The sequence below is a fragment of the Cladophialophora psammophila genome (genome assembly GCF_000585535.1).
Source record: "Cladophialophora psammophila CBS 110553 chromosome Unknown aczJe-supercont1.20, whole genome shotgun sequence".
Taxonomy (NCBI): Eukaryota; Fungi; Ascomycota; class Eurotiomycetes; order Chaetothyriales; family Herpotrichiellaceae; genus Cladophialophora; species Cladophialophora psammophila.
In genome coordinates, this window is record NW_006912941.1 from 461,290 (window position 1) to 475,443 (window position 14,154).

The 14,154-nt window shown below is 52.7% G+C and overlaps 5 protein-coding genes across 5 annotated transcripts; 3 read left to right on the forward strand and 2 right to left on the reverse strand.

Moving 5' to 3' along the window:
• Nucleotides 1-476: 476 nt before the first annotated feature.
• Nucleotides 477-1,265, forward strand: A1O5_10548 (uncharacterized protein; the record flags this gene model as incomplete). The annotated part of the gene is made up of 1 exon (XM_007751124.1): nucleotides 477-1,265. The coding sequence occupies one exon, from the start codon at nucleotides 477-479 to the stop codon at nucleotides 1,263-1,265; it is 789 nt and encodes a 262-aa protein (XP_007749314.1).
• A 2,863-nt stretch (nucleotides 1,266-4,128) lies between these two features.
• On the forward strand, nucleotides 4,129-6,582 carry A1O5_10549 (uncharacterized protein; the record flags this gene model as incomplete). Its single annotated transcript, XM_007751125.1, has 9 exons — nucleotides 4,129-4,239; nucleotides 4,295-4,731; nucleotides 4,785-4,838; nucleotides 4,891-4,961; nucleotides 5,026-5,237; nucleotides 5,297-5,403; nucleotides 5,475-5,739; nucleotides 5,840-6,107; nucleotides 6,248-6,582. The coding sequence occupies 9 exons, from the start codon at nucleotides 4,129-4,131 to the stop codon at nucleotides 6,580-6,582; spliced, it is 1,860 nt and encodes a 619-aa protein (XP_007749315.1).
• A 562-nt stretch (nucleotides 6,583-7,144) lies between these two features.
• A1O5_10550 (Cu2+-exporting ATPase) lies at nucleotides 7,145-10,738 on the reverse strand (the record flags this gene model as incomplete). Its single annotated transcript, XM_007751126.1, has 1 exon — nucleotides 7,145-10,738. The coding sequence occupies one exon, from the start codon at nucleotides 10,736-10,738 to the stop codon at nucleotides 7,145-7,147; it is 3,594 nt and encodes a 1,197-aa protein (XP_007749316.1).
• A 602-nt stretch (nucleotides 10,739-11,340) lies between these two features.
• A1O5_10551 (uncharacterized protein) lies at nucleotides 11,341-12,285 on the reverse strand (the record flags this gene model as incomplete). The annotated part of the gene is made up of 1 exon (XM_007751127.1): nucleotides 11,341-12,285. One exon carries the CDS (start codon nucleotides 12,283-12,285, stop codon nucleotides 11,341-11,343), a length of 945 nt encoding a protein of 314 aa, XP_007749317.1.
• A 310-nt stretch (nucleotides 12,286-12,595) lies between these two features.
• On the forward strand, nucleotides 12,596-13,658 carry A1O5_10552 (uncharacterized protein; the record flags this gene model as incomplete). The annotated part of the gene is made up of 2 exons (XM_007751128.1): nucleotides 12,596-12,842; nucleotides 12,907-13,658. 2 exons carry the CDS (start codon nucleotides 12,596-12,598, stop codon nucleotides 13,656-13,658), a joined length of 999 nt encoding a protein of 332 aa, XP_007749318.1.
• Nucleotides 13,659-14,154: the final 496 nt, after the last annotated feature.

The window sequence follows — 14,154 nt, forward strand, 5'->3', positions numbered from 1 at the left end:
AACGCCCTATAGTAACGGAATAATCTATCCTCGGGATGACGTTCCGCCGCTCGAAAATGCACCAATAACGCCTCGAAGAAGCCGCGGTCGGGCCAGCCGAGTCGGAGAAATCATTCAGGAACACCAAGGTAATGCGATTTCGTATTACTGAGGCGGTTACGTACGGCATCAAGCATCATGCTACAACGGAGGTGCCTCAGCTGAAGCTACACCGCTGCACCAACATGCGAGCACCATGAATGACCACGCGGAATCAAATCCAGCATCAATGACTGCCATGTCCAACGTCTTGACTGATCAGTGCATAGGTAGGCAAAGACAGGAGGATATAAAGATCTCGTCTCTTCTCTCTGAGAATGTTTTCCGCTGTCGTACCAAACCACAATCAGCAGAACTCTTGCGTCGTCAAGCGAAAAGCAAAAGCAAAGGAGGCCGTATCATACTAGAAGTCCAAAACAAGGATTCAATCTTCGACAATGTCTTCCACGACCGCACCGTTTCCAACCTTCCCCGTCTCCCAGATCACCATGCCGTCCGACCACCTGTTCACATCTGCCTACGCCTTCGTCAAAGAACACTGCTCCAGAGCCACGCTCAACCACTGCCTCCGCAGCGTCGCTTTTTCTCTCATCCTATTCCGCAAGTTCCCGCCCTTGGCAACGAACGCGGACATCGACAAGGATGCCGTCGTCCTCTCTCTGCTGATGCACGACATGGGCTGGGCGACCAGTAGCTCGTCCCTGACGTCTAATGAGAAGCGCTTCGAAGTCGACGGCGCCGACATCGCTCGCAACTTCATCCGGACTGAAACAGGTGGTGGCACGGGCACCAGCAACGGAGGAAAATGGGACAGGCACCGCCTCCAGCTCATGTGGGACGCCATCGCGCTGCACACCACCCCGAGCATCGCGCACCACAAGGAGCCTGAAGTCTTGGCGACTCAGCTGTCCATCATGGCCGAGTTCTTCGGGCCGCATCTCGACGCCGCCGTGCCGGGTTGCTCCATCACGGTGGACGAGTACAAGGAGGTCTTGGCCGTGTGGCCGCGTCTGGGCTTCAAAGAGGAAATGAGGCAGACGCTCTGCGGTTTCTGCCGCGACAAACCAGAAACCACACTCGACAATTTCGTCTCCGAGTACGGCAGGATCTACGGCCTGGACGGCAAGGGCGGTGAGAGGGACGGGTTCGTCAAATTGTGCGACGAGAATAATATCGTCAGGCGCTTGGAAGGCGGGTTGGCGGCCCTGGAGACATATGAGAATTGATCTAAACGAAATGGCACAGCCAGGTGAATTTGGCCGTGTAGTATCTGCTATCTAGTTGCTGAAGTGGATGGATGGATGGGTGGACGGAAAAAAAGATCTCAGAACTTCCCATAGTATGGTACCTTAACTCGGCCAATGCCACTAAACTTGCAGAGCCCGTTGCTGTTGGGCTTCGTCGAAGGGCGTCTCGATTCCCTGTGTCGACGTCGCCACGTCAAGGGTAGCTTGGAGTTGTTTGGGTGACACTAACACCGCGTAGGTGAGGTATCCATCTCCCGAGGGAGGATTTGCTCCTGGACCGGTCCCGGCCTTCTAATACAGCTCCCTGAATGGCTTGACGTTTACCTTCTTGGGCCACGCCAGAAATAGACCCTGTCGGCCATAGCATTGCCGCAGGAGTCGCGGAATCTGACACTTTCCACATTGGCACCGGTGAGGATCTTGATGTTTGGTCGTCCAAGGTTGAGCAGTAAAGAATCATCCACAAATCAGTCAAGAACCCGACTCGGTAAGGATAGGGGTGAAGGCTCTCCACGCATCCGTGGCCTGTTGCCTGTCCTGTATCCTTGATCACCTATTGCTTCGTGATTCCCGTCCGAATCGACACAGACGACTCGAGGTTCAATCTGGCCGCGACCGAAGCTGACTTCTGCTCACAAATCTTTTTACCAATCTGAAAGGCAAGAACCCGGATGGTGATACTGTTTCCGCGGCGTTATGTGATAAGGCTGCCTTCTGATGCTCATGTCTGCGACAGGTATATCGGTTTTCCGGTGGGTGAGCGGTTTTGCCTCTGTTTCTCAAGAGGATTCATTCCACCGCTTCCCTGAAAACTCCTCTCCAGGACCTGCCAGCCATAATAAATTAGCAAGGGATAAAGTTTCGGCAATTTCCCGTAGACTGGGACGCGGAATGAATATCTCCGCTGTGGTTAAGTACCTCGGAAGCGATAGGGTATGCTGTAGCTGGAGCGTTATTATTCCTTGATCCTTCCGATTGCAGTCTGAAATGTAAGCCGACGACATGCCAAGATTGTATTATTTCTAAAACTAGTGTTCAAGATATATGCGCTGATGGTGGTGACTCGCCCTTGTCGCTACTTGTTCGATGGCTGACCGCAGGGTCTCCGGCTGAAATCGGAAGACAGCAAACCTTTGGGCAGCAACTGGGTACGGGCCATATTATGTGCCTGAATTATTTGGGCACATTCAGTATACCTGCATGCGGTTTGTCAGAGTCTCCCGTGAAAAGATGGATGGCCAATCTGGAAACCGGATTTCACGATTCCACCTTGGACTGCTCTGCTTAGGCTTCAAATAATTGAATACGGCTGAATCCGAATGCGCCATTAGAGCTGACAGTACCAGCTCACTCCCATGACGCAAAAGACTTTTGACATGGATAGGGTGACCCTATCTCCCAATCTCCTCGGTTCCATAGGGTTATCCCGTGTCAGCTGTGGGAGATTGCACGTAGTTCTCTATATTCAATGTGATAGTTCTCCGGTGTGGGTGGTATAGTCATTCTTATACCTCTGGACCCGCACAGTCTGTGCGGCAGCAGGGCAGATGCATCTTGATTCGTTCTGGCGCGTTGGTTGCAAATTTGCAAGGTTCAACAGAGGGCTGCAGCTGCCTCACCGCATCGGCTCGATAGATAGTGAGCTTTGATAGAGCCGTACTGATAGCAATATCCAAGGAAGAATGCCCTTGTCTGCAAAGGTATATCCATCGTGTCAGCCTGTCCAGTAATGTGCGAGCGAACTCTGAATTGTCTTGGTGCCAGGTTAAAATTCGGCGTTTGCCCTTACGGCTCGGCTCAGCCTTGACGTGTTTTGCAGATCTTGTATTGTTTTTACTCATAGAACGCTGGCTGAGGCAGCAAATGAGCAGTAACAGCAGTGTAAGAAGCTCTGTCTGATGCCTCGGTGTGGCTGCGGTGTGGCAAAGGGAGGTGCAAAGGGTCTGAATGGGACATAACCGAGGATCAGAGCGCGGCTACGCGTCAAGATCGTGTTTCGGCTAGAGCACCTACGAGGTATCAAGGACAACAGCGGTGATGGTGGTGACATCTGCTATGCTGATCGTTGACCGAGTCTGGATATGTACGAAGGTCTCCCTGTTGACGGCAGTCATATTCTCGGCTTTCTTCCGCAACCACGGTTCATACCGAGATACACAATCCACCCCCTGTTGGTGGCCTTCTTGATTACTGCGTATCCTGACTGGCGCTTTTCTGGCTACTCTTTAATTCGGTTGCGTAGAGGACCACTGACCACGAATCATGGCTATATTGGATGAGGCATTTGCAATCGAAATCGATTCGCCATCCGCAATGCAGCCTGGGTACGGAGTATATTTTGTATGCGCAAAGGCATATCATCCCGAGCCTTACCTCATCAATCTCGCTGCTTGGTGCTGGAGAATGCTGTCCGATGCCTTCGCTGACTCCCTAACGCGGTATCGGGGGAATCGCCAGTATTTCGAGAATTCGAAGACGAGCTCACGTTGCGCCTGCAACAGACGACGGTGGTCAGCCGCGGCCTGCCATTGTTCAGGTACCTGTTCGACCTGTGTACCCACCGGACCACAGTTGAAGGCGATATCTCCGAGAATTACTTGATCCCTACCCAGCCGATGTCCACAGATCTGGTCTGCTTACAGGATTCAATGCAAGGGGCCTTCCAGTCTAGAGCGAGCGCCGCTGGTGGTGGATCTGCTATGTTTCAACCACCGCGGCTCTCGATGTGTCTTATAATAGATGCTCTTCTCCCTTCAATCGTGTCTGATAGCAACGCAGAACGCGCTGGTCTATTTTGGTGGCTTGTTCTCGAGGAGGACAAGGAAACGGTGCGCAGAACGCTATGCTCGATATCATCAGAGACGCGCCTTTGGGGCAGTTCCTTCGATGGGTCACTCATGACCGAATGCTTCTATATCCCGACGAACGGGAAGGTTTCGTGCTCCCCAAGCTGGTGGGTTTACCCACAATCTCCCGAAAGGCCATCGGAGTGGTGACTTATGTTGCAGGCATCTGGCGCTCCTCTTGAGAAGGACGTCCCAGATCCTGAAGAGTCTGAGCCCGTGACAGCCGAGCCGCCGAAAGCAGAAAAGCAGGATCTTGAAAAGAATGACCCTGAAAGGGTCGACGATGGGCAATCTGGGCCCGAGGTGGCAGATCCCGAGAAGACAGAGTCTGTCGGCGGACCGTCAACGCATCCACTAACGCGGCTCGAGGGAGATGCTGCTCTAGAACCAACTCTCTCGCGACAGCATAGTCTGCTCTTTACCGAGGAGAGATTGGCCCTGGACCAGCAGCTTGAGCTAGAAAAGACCAAGAGCAAGCCTATATCACTCCATAAATCCGCCGACGGCACCATTCTCGTTGATTGGTATACGACCGACGACCCAGAGAATCCGCAGAATTGGACGAAGGCGAAGAAGCTCTTTGTGTTGGTTCAGATCTGGTATCATTTCTCGCGCCCCTTGTGCCGATGGAAAACTGACATGAGGGCTGCAGCCTGTATACCTTTGCCATGTACGGAGGCTCTAGCATTTACGTCGTAAGCGAAGGGTGAGCCTCAATTCTCCTTTCAACGTGCACTCGTATACTGACGTGCTCTTAGAGGGGTCATGCAGAGATTCGGTGTGAGTGAGGCGGCGGCAGCAATGGGCCTTTCCATATACGTTATAGGATGTATGCTTGACTCTCCTCCTTCACCTGTGCGAAGCCTGGACTGACGACACACTGCTATACACAGACGGAGTTGGCCCCTTGCTATTTGCGCCCCTCTGCGAGATTCCTGCCATCGGCCGCAATGGAGTCTATACGCCTGCCTTTATCCTATTCGTCATCATCTGTGTCCCGACTGCGGTCGTTGACAACTATGCCGGTCTGTTGGTCCTCCGATTCCTGCAGGGCTTTCTGTGCAGCCCTTGCCTAGCAAATGGTGCCGCCTCAGTCGGCGACATGGTACGTCTCTCTACTCATGAGATGTTATCTGTGGAAGGAAAAAGAACTAATCGCCACAGTTCTCCCTCTTGATGCTCCCAGTCTATCTCTCTTCCTGGACAGCCGCCTGCTTCTGGGGCCCTGCCCTCGGACCAGTTGTCGCGTCCTTTGCCGTGACTGCCGAAGGGTAATGTCTTGCCACTGACCCTGCCTCCGTTCTTCTCTCTTGCATGATCGACACTAATGACAAAGGAGCAGATGGAGATGGTCACTGTGGGAACTGCTCTGGATGAGCGCACCAATTCTGGTCGTCTACCTTATCGCCTTCCCCGAAACCTCCGGTGCCACGATCCTTCGGCGACGGGCTGCACGCCTTCGAAAGCTCACGGGCAGGACAGACCTGCGCTCCCAGAGCGAAATCGACCAGGAACACATGAAGTACTCGGAAGTCTTCTTTGACGCCATCATCAAGCCGCTGGAGATCATGATCAAGGACCCTGCTGTGGCGTACACGAATATCTACGTGAGTTTCCCATACTGAACCCATACGAAGGCTGTTGGATCCACCCCCCCTTTTTCGGGTTATCCGCCCAATATCTAACCAGCACATCTTCCTTTATCAGAGTGCTCTCCTGTATGGGGTCTATTATTCCTTCTTCGAGGCCTTTCCGCTCGTGTACGTGGCCATCTACGGCTTCAACCTCGGCGAGCTCGGCTTGACCTTTCTCAGCATCGGCGTGGCCTGCATGATCGGAGTCGTCATCTACAATACCTATCTGCTCGTTTACCTGGTGCCTGACATCATAAAACACGGCCTCCGAGCGCCGGAGCATCGCTTGGTGCCCGCGTTGTTCGGCGTATGTACACTGCCCGCAGGATTGTTTATGTTCGGTAAGTTTCGATTCTGCCCTACCTACATTCCCTCTGTTTCTGTTCCCATTCTTGGTCCTTGTTTCGCGACAGTCCATGGCTTTTTTTTTTATAAAAAAAAAAAAAAAAAAAAAAGGCAACACAACTAACCAATGTCCCAGGCTGGACCTCCCGCCACGGCGTGCACTGGATTGTCAGCCTCATCGGCGTGGTCATCGTCGTAGGCTCCAACTTTGTTATTTTCCAGTGCATCTTCGTGTACCTACCGTTATCCTACCCGCGCTACACGGCCTCCCTGCTCGCGTCCAACGACCTCTTCCGCGCCCTCTTCGCCGCCGGCTGCGTCATCTTCTCCAGGCCCATGTTCAAAAACCTCGGCATCGGGCCCGGCAACAGTCTGCTCGCAGGCCTCTCCTGTGTTGGCCTTGTGGGCATGTTTCTGCTCTGGAGGTTTGGCGCAAAGCTCAGGGCGAGGAGTAAGTTTGCAGTCAGTTAAGACTTAAGAAGCCGCCGCCGCCGCCGCCGCCACACATCTGAGGAGTTCTGGACTGGAGTGGCAAGAATTCTTGCCGATGTGTTGGAGCACAGCGCCCACGAAGGGTTCACGCTCTCTGGCGAAGATGGTGTCGGCGAAGAGCTAGCTGAGAAGTATTATTCCGTGACGGACGGGTGACTGGGTGCTGGGGTGGCTCGGGCGGCTAGGGAGTAAGGGGTTTCTCTTCCGTATTTTCCCCTTCTCACCGTGTACTCGAGAGAACTGATTCCACTAGACCATGGCATAACGTACGGGATTGGGCTACGTGCGGATAACGGGACGGACTTATTACTAAAATTCATGGAAGAGGTCATGGCTACGCGGCCACGGCACAAGAGCACAGTTCCTAAGAGAAGATGTGATATATATCATAGGGTATTCCTCACCCGAGAGAATCTACCAAGTATAGTCAACAAAGGGATGTATACTACAAAGCTCCGAAGCTTGTATATTATATATGATCCATACCAAAAGGGCCCTGAAAATGTAGGAAGACATGAGGAGGTCCCGTCCTCCGTTCACTTTACACAGCGTCTGCATCAACAGTGCGCAGAGGGACGTAATTGCCCCTCTCCCTCTCTTGCGCCTTCCTCCTCGTGGCCACGCCTTCGAGTCTGTCGAACAATGCTTCGGTGACTCCCTGCAGTTTGCCAGTCCAACCGCCGTTGTTCAACCTCTTTCTTCTCTTCGCACTGATCATGGACGCACCGTATCGGTCTCCTTCCATCTTCAGAGCCTCGACACTCAACCACTTGGGCCTGCCGACCCATCTCAACGCTAACGAACTTAACGTCACCGAAATGCTGCTAAACATCATCGCGGTGGCGCTCATCAACGGCGGCATATGATATCCGAAAGGCAAGAAGATGCCCATTGCAAACGGGAGTCCAATAACGTTATAGGCACACGCCCATATTAAATTCATTTTGATCCGGCGGAATATGACGCGACATAGATGGAGAGCGGTTGGGATATTGAGCAGGTCGTCCGAGCGCATAATCACGATATCGGCAGCTTCGACCGCGATGTCACTCCCGGAAACAAGACCAATACCGACATCGGCGGTTGCCAGGGCAGGTGAATCGTTGATCCCGTCGCCAACCATAGCGACAACTTCTCCTTGTGACTGTAGTTCTGAGATGATGGATTGCTTTTCACCGGGAGAGACGGATGCGCGAATGGATTCTCGAGGTATGCCCACCAGTTCAGCGATAGAGCGGGCCGTGTTGTAGGTATCTCCAGTGACTAGGCTGGTAGAAACACCCATCCTGTGCAAGGCGGCGATAGCGGCGTGGGCTGTAGGTTTTAGCGTGTCGGAGAGACCAATGTATCCCGCGTACTGCCCGTTAATCCCGACGTAGATGGTCGTTATCCCAGTCTTGGATTTACTTCGGGTCGTGGGAGATAGAGCCGCGTTGACCGCATCCTCAACGTCGGCGGGGATATCGATCTTCTTGTTGGCCAAGAACGTAGCGTTACCGACATAGACTTTGTATTTGGTTTCGTCACCTGGGGTGTTCAACTCAATGAGGGCTGAAACTCCTTGACCTACGGTGACGCCGAACATGCCCACCTGACCAGGTAGACCTTCCTCTGGTTCTAGGCCGAGTCGCTCTTTGGCGGCAACGACGATGGATTTCGCGATGGGGTGTTCGGATCCTGTTTCAGCGAGGCCGACGAGCGTCCACCACAGCTTCTGACGCCATTCGTTTGAGCTCCACAGAGTCGCGTAGCTCGTGTCAGCGACGTTGAGTTTCCCAAAAGTCAGGGTACCTGTCTTGTCGAGTACGACATGCGTGATGCGGGTGGCTGTTTCAAGAGCAGCGCCCCCCTTGACAAGAATACCTTGTTGCGAAGCAGTACCGGTTCCCACCATGACCGCTGTTGGGGTTGCCAATCCGAGAGCGCAAGGACAAGCGAAAACAATCACCGAGATGCAGAGCTTCAGGCAGACCATAAATTTCCCACCATTATGTTCGTCCGTAAAGATTTTGGGCGGATTCGACATGACATGGCTTAAGATCATCCACCCAACAAACGTGATCAAGCCGAGCAGGATGATGATAGGAACAAAGTAACCTGCGACGAGATCTGCCATTCGTTGAATTGGTGCTCGGCTTGTCTGGGCCTCTTGCACAAGATTGACGATTTGGCTCAGTTGCGTGTCCTTTCCAGCACGTGTGACTTTGAAGTCGATCTTGCCAGCACCATTGACGGTACCCGCTATGAGTGTGCTGCCCTTCTTCTTCTGAATAGGCATGGGCTCACCGGTCACCATGCTTTCATCCACAAAGCTCTCACCGCGGGTGACAACTCCGTCAGCTGGTATCTTGTCACCAGGTCGGAGAATTACGACATCTCCGACTTCGATAAGTTCTGTGGGGATGACCTTTTCAATCGCAGAGGGACCTGAGAGGCCAGGGCCTGATGGCACTCTCCTATGGTCCACGGTTGGCGTCCTCTCCAGCACTGGAGATGATGGAGCGGTCCAAGCATCGGCGAGCTTCTCGGCGTACAGAGGATCTTCGTATATGGTCGCCATGCTTGGAGCCAGAGACATCAGCTGTGACAGAGCTCTTGATGTCTGGCCTTTTGCTCGGTTTTCGAGCCATCTCCCAAGAGTAATGAATGTGATAAGCATAGTGCTAGTGTCGAAGATGGTGCTAGGCTTATTGTGAGGGGGTATCAAGACCGCCACGATGACGGCAAAACAACTGAAGAAAAATGCCGTAGAGGTGCCCAACACAACCAACACATCCATGGTTGGTGACCTATGTTTTAAACTTTTGTACGCTGAAATGTAGAAACGCTTTCCAATGCCGAATTGTACGGGAACAGTCAGGGCGAAGCAGATGACATCGCCCAACAGGAGACCTGAAATGATCTCAATGCCGCCGAAATTTATGGACGGGAAGCACATGGGGATAATCATGCCAATCAAAAATACGGGAATGGCAAAGGCCAGCGACGTGAGGAATGCTCTCTTCCATTCCTGGATTTCTTTTGTTTTGGCAAGAGATTCCAACTGTGCGTTATTGTCTTCCGAGTCTGCAACCAAGGCATTGAATCCGGCGTCCTCGACGACTGCGACAAGGAGTCGAAGGCCAGTAACGGTAGGGTCGTAGACAATGGTGGCGCGAGACGTGGAAAGACTGATAACAGCACTCTTGACGCCGGGCTTGGATCTCAAGTTGTTTTCCAGCTCAGTGGCAGTCTGTCCATCTAGAAGACCGTAGATCTTGAGCTGCTGAGAAACATGCGTTGAGCCCTGCATGTTCGTCTCAGCCTGAGAAGACACAATCTTTGCATCGAATCCAGCATCTTCAATGAGTTCCACAATCTTCTCCGAGGGGAGGGCGACGGGATCATGAGAAATGACTGCTCGTTCGGCCAGGAGGCTTATGTTGAACTTGACCAGACCAGGAACGTTCTTGAAAGCACCTTCGACGGAAGAAGTGCAAGCTCCGCAAGTCATGCCTTCAATGGCTACAGTGGTAGCCCATGTTTGCGACTGCTCGTTGGCTTCTGCATCTCCGCCTACAGGCCTGGTGGTGTCTTGAAGCTTTGAATCAATCACCGTGGCGTCAAACCCTCGATCTTCAATGATTTCAGCCAATGCATCAGCACTTATGATCTTTCCGTCATGCTGGACAATTGCCCGCTCCGCCAGCAGAGAAACGTTCATGCTTTTCACCCCCGAGACCCCTTTGAAGCCGGCCTCGACCGAGGAGGTGCACGCCCCGCAAGTCATACCTTGTATGGATATTGTTGTGGTCGTAAGCGGGGCTTCTGAGTTGGAGACTGCGGTCGAAATCGTCAGAGTAGGAGGTTGGGGCATATCGGTAGAGAGGACTTCGGCGTCGAAACCACGATCCTCAATGATCTCTGCAATCTTCTCGGGGGACAACTTCTTAGGGTCATGATGTATCACGGCCCTCCCCATCATTAAGCTGACTGAAACAGCACCAGCACCCTCGACACCCTTGAACCCTGACTCGACCGCGGAGGTGCAGGCCCCGCAAGTCATTCCGTCGACTTTGAGGGTTGTGGTGGCCATATGCGCCGGAGTGGGTGGTAGTCGCGGCGGCTCACGGCCGCCATTTGTAAAAAGACTCATTTTAATGAACGTTCAATGGGGGCGGTCGATCGTGCTGAAATGGATAGAGGATCATAAATGCATTGTTCCGGGGGGGACGCGTTCTGGCCGACTTCGGGGGTGCAAAAGGAACTTGAGAGGACGACTGCGGTGGGTTCGAAAGGAAAAGAGATAGGACGTTAAAAGAGCGTGATGAGGAGACGGAGAGCGAAGAAGAAAAGTAAGCAAGCCTCGCAAGCGGACCGAGTTGCAAACCAAGTGTGAAGCCAGAAGTGAGACGGGGAGTTGAAGCTGAGAAATGCCTGAGGCGCGGGATCAGCGCCTGAAACCGAAGAGCGACGCTATCGACCGATCCGGAGAGAAACACTCCCTGATTAGTATCACGCCACCACTAGCTGTATGCAGTCGTTTCAAGGCTGGTGTGCAGCCTCGCTCTCAGTGGTGGGGAAGAATGGCATCATTGTCGAGTGTGACGGAGGCGAATATCTTCATCCGAGAAATGGCGGAGAGATCAGCTACACAGGGAGTCAGTTTCTTTTGAGGCAGCAATATTTGATTCGAGGTACTTGGTATTCTTCGTACTTCTAGGGACGATACAGTGTACCCTGTACATAAGTAAACTTCTATGAATTGCATCGGTGGTCTTCTTCCCCTTCTTCCCCCTCCCTCCTCACCCTCGTAATGCCCACTTCCGACGGAAACAACTCCGTTTGAGCACCGAGACGGCTGAATAGCTCAGATTCCATTCTTTCGCCTGGCTTCGGACTCCGAAGAACCTCACCAACGATATCAGAACCGGGTGGGAAGTCATGTTCGAAGATCGGCTCTCCAGCACCCCTCATATTCACCAGGACAGCCTGTCTGAAGTGCCAACGTAGAAGCGGATGGATAGGTGCATTAGAACGAGTAAATAATTGTCGATCCAGACATCTGCCTTCAATATTTCCCCCAATAGGACAAAAGGCTATGACCTTATAGTTATCATCTGGGTTAATCGAGATATTAAATGCATCGAATTCGTGATGCATATCAGAGCGGAGCAATATTCCATTCTGGACTGAGTTGATAGATCCTCCTTGTGCTGGTTCAATTGTGATCCATCGACCGTAGTTATGAGCTCTCCAGTAATCTTCTTTAGCGAGTGGGAAAATATGGGCTGCCTCAAAGCGACCCCAGAAGTCCACCCCACCGATCGAAGGTACAGGTTCTCCGGATATAATACATTGACGATCTCGAGAACGAATAGCCTCTCGAAAGGCTTCAACACGGTCTCCGGTAGCTTGACTAATCGTTCGGGTAATGGCTGGCTCGTTATTAAGCTGAAAAGGCTTAGTAGTAACAATGTAATAGTTTCCAGGTCGAAGCGGATGGTCGTCTTTCTCAATCTTCGCTTCGATCTCATCTTGTAGAAAGAAGGGGCTCTCGAATATCACAATGATCTCTATCATTGCATAGAAGTTTGTATTTGTAACACCGGGCAGAAGGATTAGGCCGCCAATTTTGGTAGGAGGATCTTTTAAGTCATAGATGTGGACGCTTCGCCCCACTGAGCGATCGCGTGCAGGCATGGCTCCTTGTGGCGAGGTTTCAGATGGAGGGGCGGACGTTTTCGGGCACGAGGACGACATGGTGGAAGCTTAGGACACAAAAGTCGCATAGTAATGGCAACAGATGGCAGGCGCAGAGTCGTAATTAGCAAGAGGTTACAAGAGGTTCAGAGACGATGGGAGGGAGGAAAGGTTACGAAAGCGGCACGGCCTGGTCCCATGCCAAGCTCTTGTTCTGCCCGCAGTGACAGCCTCGTCTGAGTTTCGACCGCTTCTTATACCGGCATGCGATTCCCCTTCCTCCCTCCGCCGCCTCAGGTCTTTACCGACAATGGATCAATCTCAGGCAAAGGCTCTTGCTTCGATCCAACCTTTTATTCACCTTGCTACGACCACCAAGACCCCATCACCCCGCCTCATCGCTGAACTGATCAAGGGAGCAATCTCCGCTCCGGGGGCCTACATTTTCACCGAGTTACTTCAACTGCCAGTTGTCCAGGGTTTGAGGGCCACTGAATCAGAGCCATGGTTGACGTTGTTGGAGATCTTCAGTTGGGGAACATACGAGGAGTATAAAGGTACGATTTCGAGCCAATTCGGCGAGGCTATGTGATTGAGAAGTTAACGAGTCTTCTATCACAGCCAACCCGTCTCTCCCACCTCTCGACGAAGCTCAAACCTTCAAGCTACGCCAACTCAGTCTCCTGACCCTGGCCTCACCGTTCGCTCCCACCACCAAAAACACAACAGCCAACACTTTGACATATAATGGGCTTCTCTCTTCTCTCCTGCTTTCCGCTCCCCAAGAGCTAGAATCCTTGATAACACAATCGATCTACTCCGGTCTCCTCACCGCTCGTCTCAGTCCCACATCCAGTCCGCCGACCGTACACATTACGTCCGTCGCCCCTCTTCGCGATTTGCGCCCTCAATCCCTTCCCGCATTGTTGCAGATCCTACAGACATGGGAATCGCGCTGTTTCTCCGTCGTGAGCGACCTCGAAGCGCAAATCACAGCAATACGAGCGACAGCACAACAGAGAGCTGTACGCGAGAGGAAACGCCAGAATGAGGTAGACTCGCTTGTCCTTAGTAATGACAAGCATCTCACATCGAATGACAATGGTGTCCTGTCAGATGTCAAAGGTGGAAACGCGCGCCCTGGTCGCAGCTCCGGCTCTGGTGCAGGGCAGCGTCCTCCTAGTAAGCGGGACCTCGATCAGCAGATGGAAGGCGAGGGCGACGACGAGGATGACGAGTACGACGAAGGCAGGATGGACGTGGACGAGGGTATTGGTGAGGGCACAGGTGGCTTTATAGGATCTGGATCCAGAGGCGGAGGAAGCGGGGGCTCAAGAGGTGCAAAGCGAAACCGTGGGCGAGGGTCGAAGTGAGCTTTTGGATCGCCACATCAACGTTTACCGCACGATGGAACCGACGGCATGGCTACGATTTGGCCAAATTCTGACAACATAAGAGTGTCTGTCCTTGAACACACCTCCCAGTGGAGCTTGGTGGGGTCGAAGCAAGCGCCTACACGGATTGAAATGAGGTTCCCTGAACCGAAGCACATCTGCATGTAGAGAGAGACTGGTTGTTTGGTGTTTGGTCTGGGGACAAGGACAAAGATGGAGGGTCTCTCTGCGCAATCCATCGCACTTAGCCAGGTCCTAAATGCCATGACACCGATGGCCCAGACCAGACCAGACCAGACCAGAATATACCAGATGGAACCGGTTATCTGAGCCAACACCAGCTGAGACAGACCGCATCGAGAGGGCCTTCATTCAACGCTACCCCGTACCCCTCGACGAGTGGGTGAGTGAGTACAGTCATCGACACGTGGCGGCAGGATAGATAGAATAGATCTGTCCGAGGCCTACGTAGACG